At 47.6% G+C, this 15,064-nt stretch overlaps 1 protein-coding gene across 2 annotated transcripts in view; it reads right to left on the reverse strand.

Moving 5' to 3' along the window:
* Positions 1-206: 206 nt before the first annotated feature.
* Positions 207-15,064, reverse strand: part of pde4ba (phosphodiesterase 4B, cAMP-specific a) — a 106,594-nt gene continuing 91,736 nt past the window's right edge. For both annotated transcript variants that reach the window (XM_084164120.1, XM_084164121.1), the window contains 7 exons: positions 12,790-12,883; positions 9,596-9,882; positions 9,257-9,421; positions 4,619-4,718; positions 4,192-4,469; positions 3,721-3,903; positions 207-3,591 (listed from right to left, as the gene is read on the reverse strand). In XM_084164120.1, coding sequence (XP_084020246.1) covers positions 3,175-3,591; positions 3,721-3,903; positions 4,192-4,469; positions 4,619-4,718; positions 9,257-9,421; positions 9,596-9,882; positions 12,790-12,883 — 1,524 coding nt within the window. In that variant the 3' untranslated portion in view covers positions 207-3,174. The remainder of the gene's footprint in view (positions 3,592-3,720; positions 3,904-4,191; positions 4,470-4,618; positions 4,719-9,256; positions 9,422-9,595; positions 9,883-12,789; positions 12,884-15,064) is intronic.

Here is a 15,064-nt window from a genome sequence, read left to right on the forward strand (position 1 = left end):
GGGGGATGTCACAGCGAGTGTCACTGTAGGCCTCATGCCATGTTAGGACCAGGGGGGATGTCACAGCGAGTGTCACTGTGGGCCTTATGCCATGTTAGGACCAGGGGGGATGTCACAGCGAGTGCTTGTCTCGCCACATTAAAACATATCCAGTGTGATGATTGAGCTGCTGCTATCACTGTGAAATAAGGACACAGAGACAGAGATATTCATGCTTTGTTTTTTAATCACTTCATAGAAAAAGTATTTTCAGATTTTCAGATATTTTAACACAATATACAATATTATACCATACATTGTGTGAAACATTTAATATGTCCGCTGCGACTGTAACGCGTTAGGTAGGTATTCAAAAGACATGTAAAAAAATAATAATAATAACATCTCTCATGCAGATAGCGCCAAGCTTGGCTAACCATTTGGACACAAGTCGGACCAAAATGTTTAACATAGATTAACAATGTTATACTGGTGACAAATTTGAATTTCAAAACTGCTAACAAGTTTTGGTCAAATCAAAATAGTTCACAATAGCACGATCAATTACAAGAAGATCACATTTTTGTAACGATTCATCACGTTGGTGCTCAGAGATATTGTAGCATGCCACCAATAATCCCCTTGAACTACTTTAACATGGAAGGACGTGTAAAGGAACAGACGCTTGGTTCTGTTTGTCTGTCTTTCTGTTGCTATTCCTTACTTCTGTCGAACCAGTAGATCTGAAACCCAAATCAGCAATCTGCATTCAAAATGTTGCACAGAGGAGCCTGGTTTAGTCACTATTACAAGCTGCTGAGAGGAGAACATCTTGGTGTGGATTTGGTATTGATACCAAGCATAGTGATAGACTACTAGACTACAGTATAAAAGCTTGTGTTCTCCACAGCGGGCCTGTATCATAGTTCTACCCAGGTCTCTGTTGTTTAACATGTCCTCTATGCGTTGTAAACCTACAGGTTGCGAATACGTCTCTTTAGCTGCTGCTCAGGGCACTCAAACATTTGTGCGAATATATATTTACTTATTATATAATATAAAAAAACGAAACAATATTATAATACAGAATATAGAAAGACTCCGACGCAGAGCCTTGTACATGTTAGACACCACCACTTCCAGGTAATGCAAGTGCATATAAATTAAAATAGATTTACACTGACTGAAACAGTATTCTTATGTACAGTACAGCTGAATGTAATAAATACACTGTTATAAACAGCAACGGACCAGCTTGAGCTCTAGTGACAGACAGTAAGAGGAGTCATGCCTAGGTGACAAAGACCAACATGCACACACACGTACTCTCACACACACACTTTATGACATGCACACACACACGCTCATCGACACACACGATTACCATGTAAGCCTGCTGGAGTGAGTGGGGGTATAGACAATAAGGTAGTTGAAGTACCTTTGAGTATGTCAGCAAACCTAAGTGAATAATGGAGAATAGGTCATAGATCCTGAATAAGCCATCATGAAAACCAGTCATGGAGGCCTGTAAGGGACAATCTGCCTTGCAGACTGCCTGGGGTTGACGGTCTTAATGCTGACCCACAGTGACAGTGAACTACACTGTCCGGGGGCCTTTTGGTTTGGTATCTCTTTCACATAATCTCTAGATAGCCTACTAATGTAGGTTATCATCTTCTTGTTCTCAGGAATAAGTCTTTTTCTCCTCTGGTTTGGTTTTTGCAGCAGACACTCAACAGTTTGTACGTGCCGAATCTATTCTGAGGATTACATCTAACGGACCAAATCCTGATTAACTCCCCGGCCCGGCCAGGAAATGTGATACAGTTAGTGGGAAGGGAAGACTGACTTCAATGGGCAGAAGTAGCACTTCATTCTGTTTTATTAGGTGGATGAAGAAATAGCTGAACTGTATAAACCATGTGGATAATTATAATACAGCTGACCAAGGTGTGACTGGACTTCTAGACATGCAGCCGCCAGGCCACCTTTCATCATGTGTACTGGTCCTTATTCTACATGGACAGGGGGTCCTTCCTTAGTTAGATTGTTACATCATCAGAAGCAGTTAGATTCTGGAATCTTTGGTCTAATAGACAACAGCAGGATACCTCGAAAGGGAGCTGGAAATAGCCTTCCAACTCCATGTGATGAGAAACTTTGCTTTGGCTACCAAGTGCTATTTCTGTCTATTCTGTTGACATTTGTTTGGAGTCTGAACGATATCAGGATTTGATCCATGAGGGTAGTGGAGGGGGGATAATTCAAGGAGAATGTGAGGAAGCAGGTTAGATGTCAGAAATGGACTAAGGTTGTATAACTGTTTTTTGGAGTTAGAGTGAGCATCTATTTGTCTACAGTGAGTTCTGACAATCTAGACATGTAACATGAATGTGTACATTGTGTACATTTAATTTCCATATAGAAACATAGATTTTGTGCATGGATTAAGATGACAGAATGTGCATTTCTTATTATGGGAAAACATGTTTTTAGTATTTGATGAGTATGTCCAGGAATTGTTTGTCTAAGTTAGTTTGGATTTCTTCTATTGCCCAATACTAGTAGGAAGACTGTTATCTTTGTCTGAGATATAAAAGGATTTTGCGCTTGAGCTTTCGGATAACAAAAAAAAACACACAAAAAACACGTCCATACTAAAGTGTGTTCAATAAATAAATAAAAACGATTAAAAAGACAATAGTAAAAAAGGCACACAAAAGTATTTTGACAAATGGTTCAGGAAAAAAGTAAACAGCTTTTTTCTCTCTATACAAACTCATGTCCATCAATCAGTAGTTCATATGCTACTTCATGACATCCCATTTCAGTAAAAAAGTCACAAGGTACAAAACTTCTCTCAGTAGTAGTGTCAACATTTCATATGCCAGTCGGGATGGATAAAGAACCATTTCCCAGATTGGCCCAAGTCCTTCATTTCATTTCCTCAGAGTCCTGTCTGTCCGTCAGGCCCAAAATGTTTGCAGCATTTTTCCTGAGAACTCCGTAGCCGCCCCACTGAAACTGTCCCTCTGTTGCCGGCTTCCAACGCAAGTGCAAGGATAGGGGGGATTGAAACTGACGCCCTGTCCGGGCTCAAACTAAGCCCCCCGTGGGCTTGTTAAAAAGCACAGCTGCAGGATTTCTCCTGTTTAAAACATGAAACCAACCACCATTGCGGTGCAGCAGAGCCCATTAAGTGTCTGTGGGTGACGCATTGTGGGTAATTATCGCTATGGACGATGTGGGCTCCATAGATTCCTCTGGGTCCTGACAGTCAAAGTAGTCAACCGGAGACCGAGACGCCTCCCCCAGACTATCCTCTTCCTCCTCCTCCTCATCCCCCTGGCTCTGTTCATCCTTCTCTGTACCCTCAGAGTCCTCCTCCTCCAGGGTGAGTTCAAACTGGAACTTGTCTCCCCCCTGGCCCCCTTCGCCTCCACCCTGCTCACGCTGCTCAGTGGCCCAGGGAGGAGAGGGGCTCTGGGGGATCATGCTCTGGTACCAGTTCCTGTTGTCCTCCAGAGTGTCCAGGATATCCTGAGCGTCAGGGTGCACCAGGTCAGCCCACGTCTCCCACAGAGGGTGGACGATGTAGTCTATGAAACCCACCTGGAGAGAGGGAGGGAAAGGGAACAGTGGTGAGACAGGAGTCGGAGTGTGTGTGTGTGTGTATGCTTGCATGCTATGCATATGTGTGTGTGTGTGCATATGTGTGTCTCTGTATGTCCAGTATCATACCTGGCTTTTTTCTACTGAGGCGGTGTGTTTGTCACACATAGGGCTGATCTCCATGCCTCTCTCCCTCTCCCTGTCTCCCTGGTGGAAGAACTCATCCATGATGCGGTCAGTCCACTGACGGTACAGCTCCAGAGACTTGGTAGGGTTACTCAGGTCAGCACAGTGAACCATGTTCCTCAGCACCTGATGGAGAGAGGGAGGGAGAGAATAACCATTAGAGAGGGAGAAGTAGAAGGCGAGAGAGATATGGAGTGATAGGAGAGAAAGAGAGATGAAGAAAGATGGATAGAGAATCAATGAACAGGGTTGAAGAAGGAGAGCCGGAGGAGGCAGAGGAAGATGGAGTGAAGGAGCAGAGGTCATAGCAATGGGAGGCAATCTAAACGATGTCTCTGTAAGTCTAGACACCAGTTACAGCTATTAAAATGAAGAGAGGGAGAGAGAGAGAGAGAGGGATGATGATGAACCCACCTGTATTCTGTCGGTGTAGTTGTCCAGAAGCAGGACCCCAGAGCTGGTCACCTTTTTGGTCTCCACCATGGTCTTCAGGTCAGCTAACAGACTCATATGTTTGGACATGTCAGTGGCCAGGACCATTTCGATGACCATCTTCCTTAGGCTCTGCCTCTGCTTCTTGGTCAGGCTCTGGAAGATGTCACAGTTGTCCTCCTGCAGCAGCTTGAAGCCCACAGCCAGGTGGTGGTTCTCTAAAACAGACTCATCGTTGTACATCAGGGCCAGCTCAGAGTCTGAGGGAGACAACAGACAATGAATCAGTCACTTGTTCAACACAGTTGATGAATATGGATCTCTATACAGTAGCTATAGATAATATAGATAATATATCTATTCTATACATTATTCCCATAACAGTAACAGGTGTAAGAGAAAGACTCACTGGTATTGATGAGGAACTGGTTGGACACCCCCGGGTGGTCCACATCATGGATTGCTGCAGCAAAGATGGCCGCCAGGATCTCTAGATCGCTGAAGACCGCCTGTGTGAGAGAGAGAGGGTCCAGGGTTAAGAATTTCTCAAGAGAAACAGTCAAAGAACAGAACAGCCACACGGAACAGCTAATCCCAGTGCAGCCCACTCCCATTGATTCCCATGTCTCGGTTTTCGCTAACAGCCAACATAATGTAAACACTAGTCAGAGCCAGATGAGTGCTGGCTTACATTAGCAAAATGACTATCTTATGCTAACCTACTCTCTGTCTCTCTATAGGCACCCATACATAGCGGTTTGACACTGGGACCGCTGGCTGTAAGAGCAGGGCTATAAACATGATGGATGGAGGGATGGAGGGATGGAGGGATGGAGGGATGGAGGGATGGGGGGATGGAGGGATGGGGGGATGGGGGGATGGAGGGATGGGGGGATGGGGGGATGGAGGGATGGGGGAGATGGAGGGATGGAGGGATGGAGGGATGGGGGATGGAGGGATGGGGGGATGGAGGGATGGAGGGATGGAGGGATGGGGGATGGAGGGATGGGGGGATGGGGGGATGGAGGGATGGAGGGATGGAGGGATGGAGGGATGGGGGGATGGAGGGATGGAGGGATGGGGGATGGAGGGATGGAGGGATGGGGGGATGGAGGGATGGGGGGATGGAGGGATGGGGGATGGAGGGATGGAGGGATGGGGTGATGGAGGGATGGGGGGATGGGGTGATGGAGGGATGGAGGGATGGGGGGATGGAGGGATGGAGGGATGGGGGATGGGGGGATGGAGGGATGGAGGGATGGGAGGATGGAGGGATGGGGGGATGGGGGGATGGAGGGATGGAGGGAAGGAGGGATGGAGGGATGGAGGGATGGGGGATGGAGGGATGGGGGGATGGAGGGATGGAGGGATGGGGGAATGGAGGGATGGAGGAATGGGGGATGGAGGGATGGGGTGAGTGTATAAAAAGGAGGAGAGCGGCTGGTGACGTGCTGAGGGCTAGGGCACGCTGTTAGACTGCGTCATGGATGAGGTTCCACTGTATACAGTGGGGGAAAAAGTATTTAGTCAGCCACCAATTGTGCAAGTTCTCCCACTTAAAAAGATGAGAGAGGCCTGTAATTTTCATCATAGGTACACGTCAACCATGACAGACAAAATGAGAAAATGTTTTCCAGAAAATCACATTGTAGGATTTTTAATGAATTTATTTGCAAATTATGGTGGAAAATAAGTATTTGGTCAATAACAAAAGTTTCTCAATACTTTGTTATATACCCTTTGTTGGCAATGACACAGGTCAAATGTTTTCTGTAAGTCTTCACAAGGTTTTCACACACTGTTGCTGGTATTTTGGCCCATTCCTCCATGCAGATCTCCTCTAGAGCAGTGATGTCGCTGGGCAACACGGACTTTCAACTCCCTCCAAAGATTTTCTATGGGGTTGAGATCTGGAGACTGGCTAGGCCACTCCAGGACCTTGAAATGCTTCTTACGAAGCCACTCCTTCGTTGCCCAGGCGGTGTGTTTGGGATCATTGTCATGCTGAAAGACCCAGCCACGTTTCATCTTCAATGCCCTTGCTGATGGAAGGAGGTTTTCACTCAAAATCTCACGATACATGGCCCCATTCATTCTTTCCTTTACACGGATCAGTCGTCCTGGTCCCTTTGCAGAAAAACAGCCCCAAAGCATGATGTTTCCACCCCCATGCTTCACAGTAGGTATGGTGTTCTTTGGATGCAACTCAGCATTCTTTGTCCTCCAAACACGACGAGTTGAGTTTTTACCAAAAAGTTATATTTTGGTTTAATCTGACCATATGACATTCTCCCAATCCTCTTCTGGATCATCCAAATGCACTCTAGCAAACTTCATACGGGCCTGGACATGTACTGGCTTAAGCAGGGGGACACGTCTTGCACTGCAGGATTTGAGTCCCTGGCGGCGTAGTGTGTTACTGATGGTAGGCTTTGTTACTTTGGTCCCAGCTCTCTGCAGGTCATTCACTAGGTCCCCCCGTGTGGTTCTGGGATTTTTGCTCACCGTTCTTGTGATCATTTTGACCCCACAGGGATGAGATCTTGCGTGGAGCCCCAGATCGAGGGAGATTATCAGTGGTCTTGTATGTCTTCCATTTCCTAATAATTGCTCCCACAGTTGATTTCTTCAAACCAAGCTGTTTACCTATTGCAGATTCAGTCTTCCCAGCCTGGTGCAGGTCTACAATTTTGTTTCTGGTGTCCTTTGACAGCTCTTTGGTCTTGGCCATAGTGGAGTTTGGAGTGTGACTGTTTGAGGTTGTGGACAGGTGTCTTTTATACTGATAACAAGTTCAAACAGGTGCCATTAATACAGGTAACGAGTGGAGGACAGAGGAGCCTCTTAAAGAAGAAGTTACAGGTCTGTGAGAGCCAGAAATCTTGCTTGTTTGTAGGTGACCAAATACTTATTTTCCACCATAATTTGCAAATAAATTCATTAAAAATCCTACAATGTGATTTTCTGGAGAAAAAAAATCTCAATTTGTCTGTCATAGTTGATGTGTACCTATGATGCAAATTACAGGCCTCATCTTTTTAAGTGGGAGAACTTGCACAATTGGTGGCTGACTAAATACTTTTTTTCCCCATAGAACCAAAGAGAGAATGGAGCTGTGAGAACAAACAGAATGGAGGGAGGGAGGGAGTGAGGGAGGGAGTGGGGCAAGGAGAGAGGGAAGAATGGAGGATAAGTTTTGGTTTATGTCTAAAGGTTGGGGTGAGAGTAAGGACAGTGCACTAAGGTGGAGTTCTATGAGCTCAGATGGGTGTGGGATAAGGGTGAGGTAATGGCAGGGTGTGGGGCTCTGAGTTTGAGGGATGTGTGAAGAAAAGTCTAGTGTCAGCCACTTACGTCGAGGGCTGGTGTAGCGAGTAGGATGTGTGTGGACTGGGGCTAGGGTTAGGGGTTAGGTAACTTACGTCGAGGGCTGGTGTGGGGGTTAGGGGTTAGGTAACTTACGTCGAGGGCTGGTGTGGGGGTTAGGGGTTGGTAACTTACGTCGAGGGCTGGTGTGGGGGTTAGGGGTTAGGTAACTTACGTCGAGGGCTGGTGTGGGTGTTAGGGGTTGGCAAATTACGTCGAGGGCTGGTGTGGGGGTTAGGGGTTAGGTAACTTACGTCGAGGGCTGGTGTGGGGGTTAGGGGTTGGTAACTTACGTTGAGGGCTGGTGTGGGGGTTAGGGGTTAGGTAACTTACGTGGAGGGCTGGTGTGGGGGTTAGGGGTTAGGTAACTTACGTGGAGGGCTGGTGTGGGGGTTAGGGGTTGGTAACTTACGTTGAGGGCTGGTGTGGGGGTTAGGGGTTAGGTAACTTACGTTGAGGGCTGGTGTGGGGGTTAGGGGTTAGGTAACTTACATCGATGGCTAGTGTGGGGGTTAGAGGTTAGGTAACTTACGTCGAGTGCTGGTGTGGGGTTAGAGGTTAGGTAACTTACGTTGAGGGCTGGTGTGGGGGTTAGGGGTTAGGTAACTTACGTCGAGGGCTGGTGTGGGGGTTAGGGGTTAGGTAACTTACGTCGAGGGCTGGTGTGGGGGTTAGGGGTTGGTAACTTACGTCGAGGGCTGGTGTGGGGGTTAGGGGTTAGGTAACTTACGTCGAGGGCTGGTGTGGGGGTTAGGGGTTGGTAACTTACGTTGAGGGCTGGTGTGGGGGTTAGGGGTTAGGTAACTTACGTTGAGGGCTGGTGTGGGGGTTAGGGGTTAGGTAACTTACATCGATGGCTAGTGTGGGGGTTAGAGGTTAGGTAACTTACGTCGAGGGCTGGTGTGGGGTTAGGGGTTAGGTAACTTACGTTGAGGGCTGGTGTGGGGGTTAGGGGTTAGGTAACTTACGTCGAGGGCTGGTGTGGGGGTTAGGGGTTAGGTAACTTACGTTGAGGGCTGGTGTGGGGGTTAGGGGTTGGTAACTTACGTCGAGGGCTGGTGTGGGGGTTAGGGGTTGGTAACTTACGTCGAGGGCTGGTGTGGGGGTTAGGGGTTAGGTAACTTACGTCGAGGGCTGGTGTGGGGGTTAGGGGTTGGTAACTTACGTTGAGGGCTGGTGTGGGGGTTAGGGGTTAGGTAACTTACGTTGAGGGCTGGTGTGGGGGTTAGGGGTTAGGTAACTTACATCGATGGCTAGTGTGGGGGTTAGAGGTTAGGTAACTTACGTCGAGGGCTGGTGTGGGGTTAGGGGTTAGGTAACTTACGTTGAGGGCTGGTGTGGGGGTTAGGGGTTAGGTAACTTACGTCGAGGGCTGGTGTGGGGGTTAGGGGTTAGGTAACTTACGTTGAGGGCTGGTGTGGGGGTTAGGGGTTGGTAACTTACGTCGAGGGCTGGTGTGGGGGTTAGGGGTTAGGTAACTTACGTCGAGGGCTGGTGTGGGGGTTAGGGGTTAGGTAACTTACATCGATGGCTAGTGTGGGGGTTAGAGGTTAGGTAACTTACGTCGAGGGCTGGTGTGGGGTTAGGGGTTAGGTAACTTACGTCGAGGGCTGGTGTGGGGGTTAGGGGTTAGGTAACTTACGTCGAGGGCTGGTGTGGAGGTTAGGGGTTGGTAACTTACGTCGAGGGCTGGTGTGGAGAGCAGGATGTGTGTGGACTGGGCCACGTCTGCAGCGTGGAGGCTGTTGTGGTAGGCCACGTCTCCATGGTAGTGGTCCTCCAGGGTCATCATATACGCCACAAACGTATCTGTCGGGATCTTAAACGTTTTCAGCAGGTCTCTCTCCTACAGGGGACACAAGGATATGAGTTAGTACTATTATAGGTACACAATGTACAGCTATACCATATTGTGTGTGTTTGTTTGTGTGTGTGTGTGTCTGCATTGCATGCATATATGTGCATGCAGGCGCGCATGTGTGTATTTGTGTGTAGGAGTGTATAGCCAGTTATAACCTACCTGGAAGATGGCGTACATGATACAGGTGAGAGGTCTATGTTCGGAGTACTCTGACACAGTAAAGATGTTCAGACCCCACTTATTCAGATCCTCCAGTTCCTTGGAGAGCATGTCCTCCTTGTCCGTCTTGACCCCGAAGCGTGAGATGGAGGAGTTGGAGAGGGAGGGTCCATGAGAGACCTTCTTCACCCCGCTGATCAGAGTCATCAGCTGCTGCTGCTTCTTCCTCTCCCGACCAGCCTTCTCCTTGGGCGTCACAGACGGCATGTCCATGTCGTTCTGTTTGTCTGAGGGGAGAGAGAGGACATCCTTTTATCTCTTTGGGTTAGGACACTTTATGCCATTGTGTCTGACCACAGAGAGAAGAGAGGAGGAAGGTTTGATGACCCATTCACTTTCCCACCAGAGTACATTCAGTTTAGTAATGTCATTACAATGATCTCTAACTGTGCTGCTGTGTAGACAGTCAAGCCTCTCATAGCTGAACTAACCTGTCGCTCTCCGCTGAGGGTTATTCAATTAATTCAAATAATCACTGTCACTCTACCCCTCTCTCTCCATCTCTCCACCTTCAGTCATAATAGAGAATGGTGATTAAGCACGCTGTAACGTGATGCGTGGGAAACGGGAAGAGCAATAAACTGGCCCAGTAACTCATTACCACCATCATTATCATCATTATCACCACTGCGACAATGTCTACTAGCTTCTCAGACACGCCACTGAGCCCACTCTCCCATACCCTTAAACACAGAATGGAGCAGAACTCAATGAATGGAAGGGACAGTAGAGTGTCATTCTATTTTTCAATGGGTTTTATAAGGACCCTCTCATCATAGAAAAAGGTAACCTGCTTTTATAAGGACACAGCAGACACTTCCTCCGTAAAGGTTAGAGTGTGTGTTTATTAGAGTGTGTTGCTGATGAAGCTGTATTGTTTGACATACGCCTTACGCCTGCCTGTCTGTCTGTCGGGAAGTGGTTTTGCCAATTCAACATTTTCTATGCAGGTGGAGTGTTAATGTGACCTTGTTCCCCTGAGGCCCAGACTTGACTGTCACCTCTCTCCTCCTCTCCAGGGGTTGGGTTAAATGTGGAAGACACATTTCAGTTGAACGCATTCAGTTGTACAACTGACTAGGTATCCCCCTTTATTTTCCTTTTCCTCTCTCTCGCTCTCTCTCTCTCTCTTTCTCTCTGTCTCTCTCTCGCTCTCTCTTTCTGTCTCTCTCTCTCTCGCTCTCTCTTTCTGTCTCTCTCTCTCTCGCTCTCTCTTTCTGTCTCTCTCTCGCTCTCTCTTTCTGTCTCTCTCTCTGTCTCTCTCTCTCTCTCTCTCTCTCTGTCTCTCTCTCTTTCTGTCTCTCTCTCGCTCTGTCTGTCTGTCTGTCTGTCTGTCTGTCTCTGTCTCTCTCTCTCTCTCTCTCTCTCTCTCTCTCTCTCTCTCTCTCTCTCTCTCTCTCACACATTTATTCTGCTGAAATTCTGAATTACCTCTAGCCTGCTCCATATGCTCTCAGTAAAACCCAAATGCCGGAGAGAGAGAGCGAGAAAGACAGAGATGGAGCGAGAGTGAGAGAAAGACAGAGATGGAGAGAAAGCGAGAGAGAGAGAGAAAGAGAGAGTGTGTGGGTGGATTTGGGCTTTTAAAATTCCCTTAATGAGTTATGCCTGACTGTTACCGTGGTAGCGAGCTGGAAAGAGCCCGGTCAGTCAGTGTGTTATGGGATGAGTGGAATGAACAGCTGTGGAGGAGAGGAGCCATTGCACGTGAATGGCCCTCACACACACACCATCATCCCCAACCCACAGTCCCTCAGGGATGAGCTGCCCAATATGATGCACTCACATATAAAGGGTTCAACCAGAGGATTAACAAGGCATCCTAGGATGACCTTACAATAGAGGGAGGCTTGAAAATGGCAGCCATAAATGTCAACAATGTTATCCCCTTTGCTGTTCTAAAGAAACAATTATCTTGCTGCTGCTGTAACATCATTATAAATATCATCCCAATCACTGGTCAGTGGTCAGCTCAGGACAAACTAGCAGCTGTCTGTCTCCTAATGCTTTCTCTGCTTCTCTTTCTCATAATAATATGTAGCCAACCAGCTCCAGCACAGGGAACTAGGGAGCGGTAGAGAGGTAGAAACTCCCACCTCCCACCTCCCATCTGCGTCTGATCTACGCACTAACTTCCTCAGGCATGGAGAGATGGAGAGAGGAAGGGGGGATGGGGGCGAAGAAAGACAGAGATACATTAAAAGGGATATGAGTCACCGAATGGGAGGCTCAGTTTTCCGTGAGGGGGTTCCACCGCACCCCCACCTCACCTCTACTGCGTAATACCAGTCTCTCCATCTCTCCCCCCATCTTCTCTCTAGCTCAGATCCTGCAGTGGGAGAATCCACCCACTTTGGACTAGATTCAGATGGCAGCGCATCACACATGGTATAGTACATACGCTATGCAGGTAGATAGTACGCCACGGGCGTCCCTATTGTCTGTTCTTCTACCTGCCTCTGTCCTTCCTCCTCTCTCACACACATCTTCTGTCCCAAATGGCACCCTATTCCCTATGTATTGCACTACTTTTACCAGGGCTCTGGTCAAAAGTAGTGCACTATATAGTGAATAGGGTGCCATTTGCAACACATACACAGAGTCACGACTGGACCCTCCAACCCCCCTCTCTATCTCTATCTATCCATCCCTTCCCTCTCTCTATCCACTGGCTCTGATGTGGCCTAACAAGCTCACCTGTCAATCGACCGACAGCAGAGGCACCTCACTAAGAAGTGCGTAGCCAGCCAATCATTTCAAAGCTTCAAGCTTTTCCTATCTGATCTCGTTTTAATGGGCCTTGGGAGTGATAGATGAATACTAACAAGAGGTAATGGTGCAGGGTTTTACTGTACACCCCCGCAACATGCATCCAGACTCAGACAAAATGGAGGGAGAACCCCACACACATACATAGACTGCGGTATACTGTATACACACATACGTGTGAAGTATAAGACATTTGTATTTGTGCGTACAAGTGTGGGTTTATGAAAGTGTGTTTTTTGTGACGGAGAATGTGTGTATGATTGACCTTTATCAGTCTATAAGAAGTGTGTGGGAACAGTCAGACATCAAAGGCAATGGATTTACCTAATGAGTGTATGTGTGTGTGTGTGAGATCAGGTCTTTACCCATGAAGGTGTTGGAGATGAACTCGGACACCTGGTTGCCGGAGCGACTCATCTCTGAGAGGTGCGTCAGCTCCCGGTTCAACATTCTCTTGAACTGGAAAAGAACAGAAGGAGAAGAGAAAACGTCAGGATCCTGGAAACTACTGGAAAACCTGGAGTTAAGGTGCAGGAGAATACCGTGGAAAAACACAGTCACTGGTGATTACTGTATGCTCATTCAAGCTTTATACAAACAAACAACATCTCTAAACATTACACAAAATCAGTACAAAAGGGATTTGGAAAATAACCATTTTATTGTTTTCATATCACAAATCAAATCCCTCCAGGATAATATTATGCAGTGCAGATTCATCTGGTCATTTTCACATTCATAGCTCAGTTGGTAGAGCATGGCGCTTGCAACGCCAGGGTTGTGGGTACGTTTCCCACGGGGGGCCAGTATGAAAATGTATGCATTCACTAACTGTAAGTCGCTCTGGATGAGAGCGTCTGCTAAATGACTAAAATGTAAATGTAATGGTTCATATTGCAAGGGGAAAATCTGCAAATCTGCAGTGTATAAAACCCTGCATTATTATACAGCCTATGAGAAAATGCATTCAACACAGGATCTGCATGGCGCTGTAGGGAAGCACCAGCACTGCAGCTACAGTAGCACCGTCTATGTGTGTCAGAGAGAGATTCCTAGCCCCATCAACAGCACTATTGTGTTCTGCAAAGATGCAACCAAGATGGAGCCTCAGCTCAGGTAGGTAACCCCAGTTCTGTCCTACCAGACCACCTAGGACCACACTACCACCACACTGCATAGAACACAACCACAACAACACAGCTCTAGTTTTAGACCCTCCAAAACATCACCAAAACATCACCAAAATACTATAACAGCTCAAACACCAAAACCAAAAGGTAAATACAATGTCATGTCATGTTATACGGAGCAGCTACGTCAGCTAACAATACAATACACACCTTAATGTAACCCCAAGACACAGACAGCAGGTAGTTCGCTTCAGGCATTTTGGACCCCGTTTTCCCCTCCCTATAGGACAGAAAGCCAGCAGCAGCAACAGCCGTAGCAGTACTGTAATCCACCGTGGTAAAATAGAGAGAGGCAGATGAACGGGATTCCTTTAGTGCTAAAAAGAATCCCCCTCTTCTCTCCTCTTCTCTGCTCCCTTGGTTTTCTGGCTCAATGGCTAATAGAACAGCTAGTTAAAGATGGCTGGTCGCTCTCTCTCTCAGCAGAAGTCTCAGTGAGGGTCTCCATGTCTAGGTAAGAGGAGAGGGGAGCACACTGCAGCTGTAGCCAGGGTTAGTGGTTCCGTCCTGGGCTAGGAGATCCACAGAGCTGGGCTGCAGCTGGAGCTATGGAGCTATGAGCTAGATTTGGAGCTGAGGGGGGCTCTGAGCACTGATGAACAATAGACAAGAAGGGGAGGAGGGAAGAAACACGGGGATGGAGAGAGGAGGAGGAGAGAAAAAAAGTAAAGCACTGCGATGCTCATCTGACTGGAGGGGGGGTTCCTCCACTGTATTCATCTCACTCCACTGCTCTCTCACTGCTGCAGCTCTCTTCTCTCTCCCTCTCCATGGCTCTCTCTCTCTCTCCCTTCCTTTTCTCTCTCTTTCGTCCAGTCTTTCTCTATCCTCTCTTTCTCTCCCTTTCTCTCACTTTCCTCCTGTCTCTCTCTCTTCCTTTCTCTCTCTCTCTATTTCCTCCTGTCTCTCTCTCTCATTCCTCCTGTCTCTCTCTCTCTCCCTTTCTCTCTCTTTCCTACTGTCTCTCTCTCTCTCCCTTTCTCTCTCCCTCTCCCTTTCTCTCTCTTTCCTCCTGTCTCTCTCTCCCTTTCTCTCTCTTTCCTCCTGTCTCTCTCTTTCTCCCTTTCTCTCTCTTTCCTCCTGTCTCTCTCTCTCCCTTTCGCTCTTTCCTCCTGTCTCTCTCTCCCTTTCTCTCTCTTTCCTCATGTCTCTCTCTCTCTCTTTCTCTCTCTTTCCTCCTGTCTCTCTCTATCCTCTCTCTCTCCCTTTCTCTCTCTTTCCTCCTGTATCTCTCTCTCTCTTTCTCTCTTTCCTCCTGTCTCTCTCTATCCTCTCTCTTTCCTCCTGTCTCTCTCTCTCTCTCTCTCTCTCTCTCTCTCTCTCTCTCTCTCTCTCCTTTCTCTCTTTGTCCTCCTGTCTCTCTCTCCCTTTCTCTCTATTTCCTCCTGTCTCTCTGTCTCTCTCTCTCCCTTTCTCTCTCTTTCCTCCTCTCTCTCTCTCTCTCTCTCTC

The sequence above is a fragment of the Coregonus lavaretus genome (genome assembly GCF_964263955.1).
Source record: "Coregonus lavaretus genome assembly, chromosome: 6".
NCBI classification, from domain to species: Eukaryota; Metazoa; Chordata; class Actinopteri; order Salmoniformes; family Salmonidae; genus Coregonus; species Coregonus lavaretus.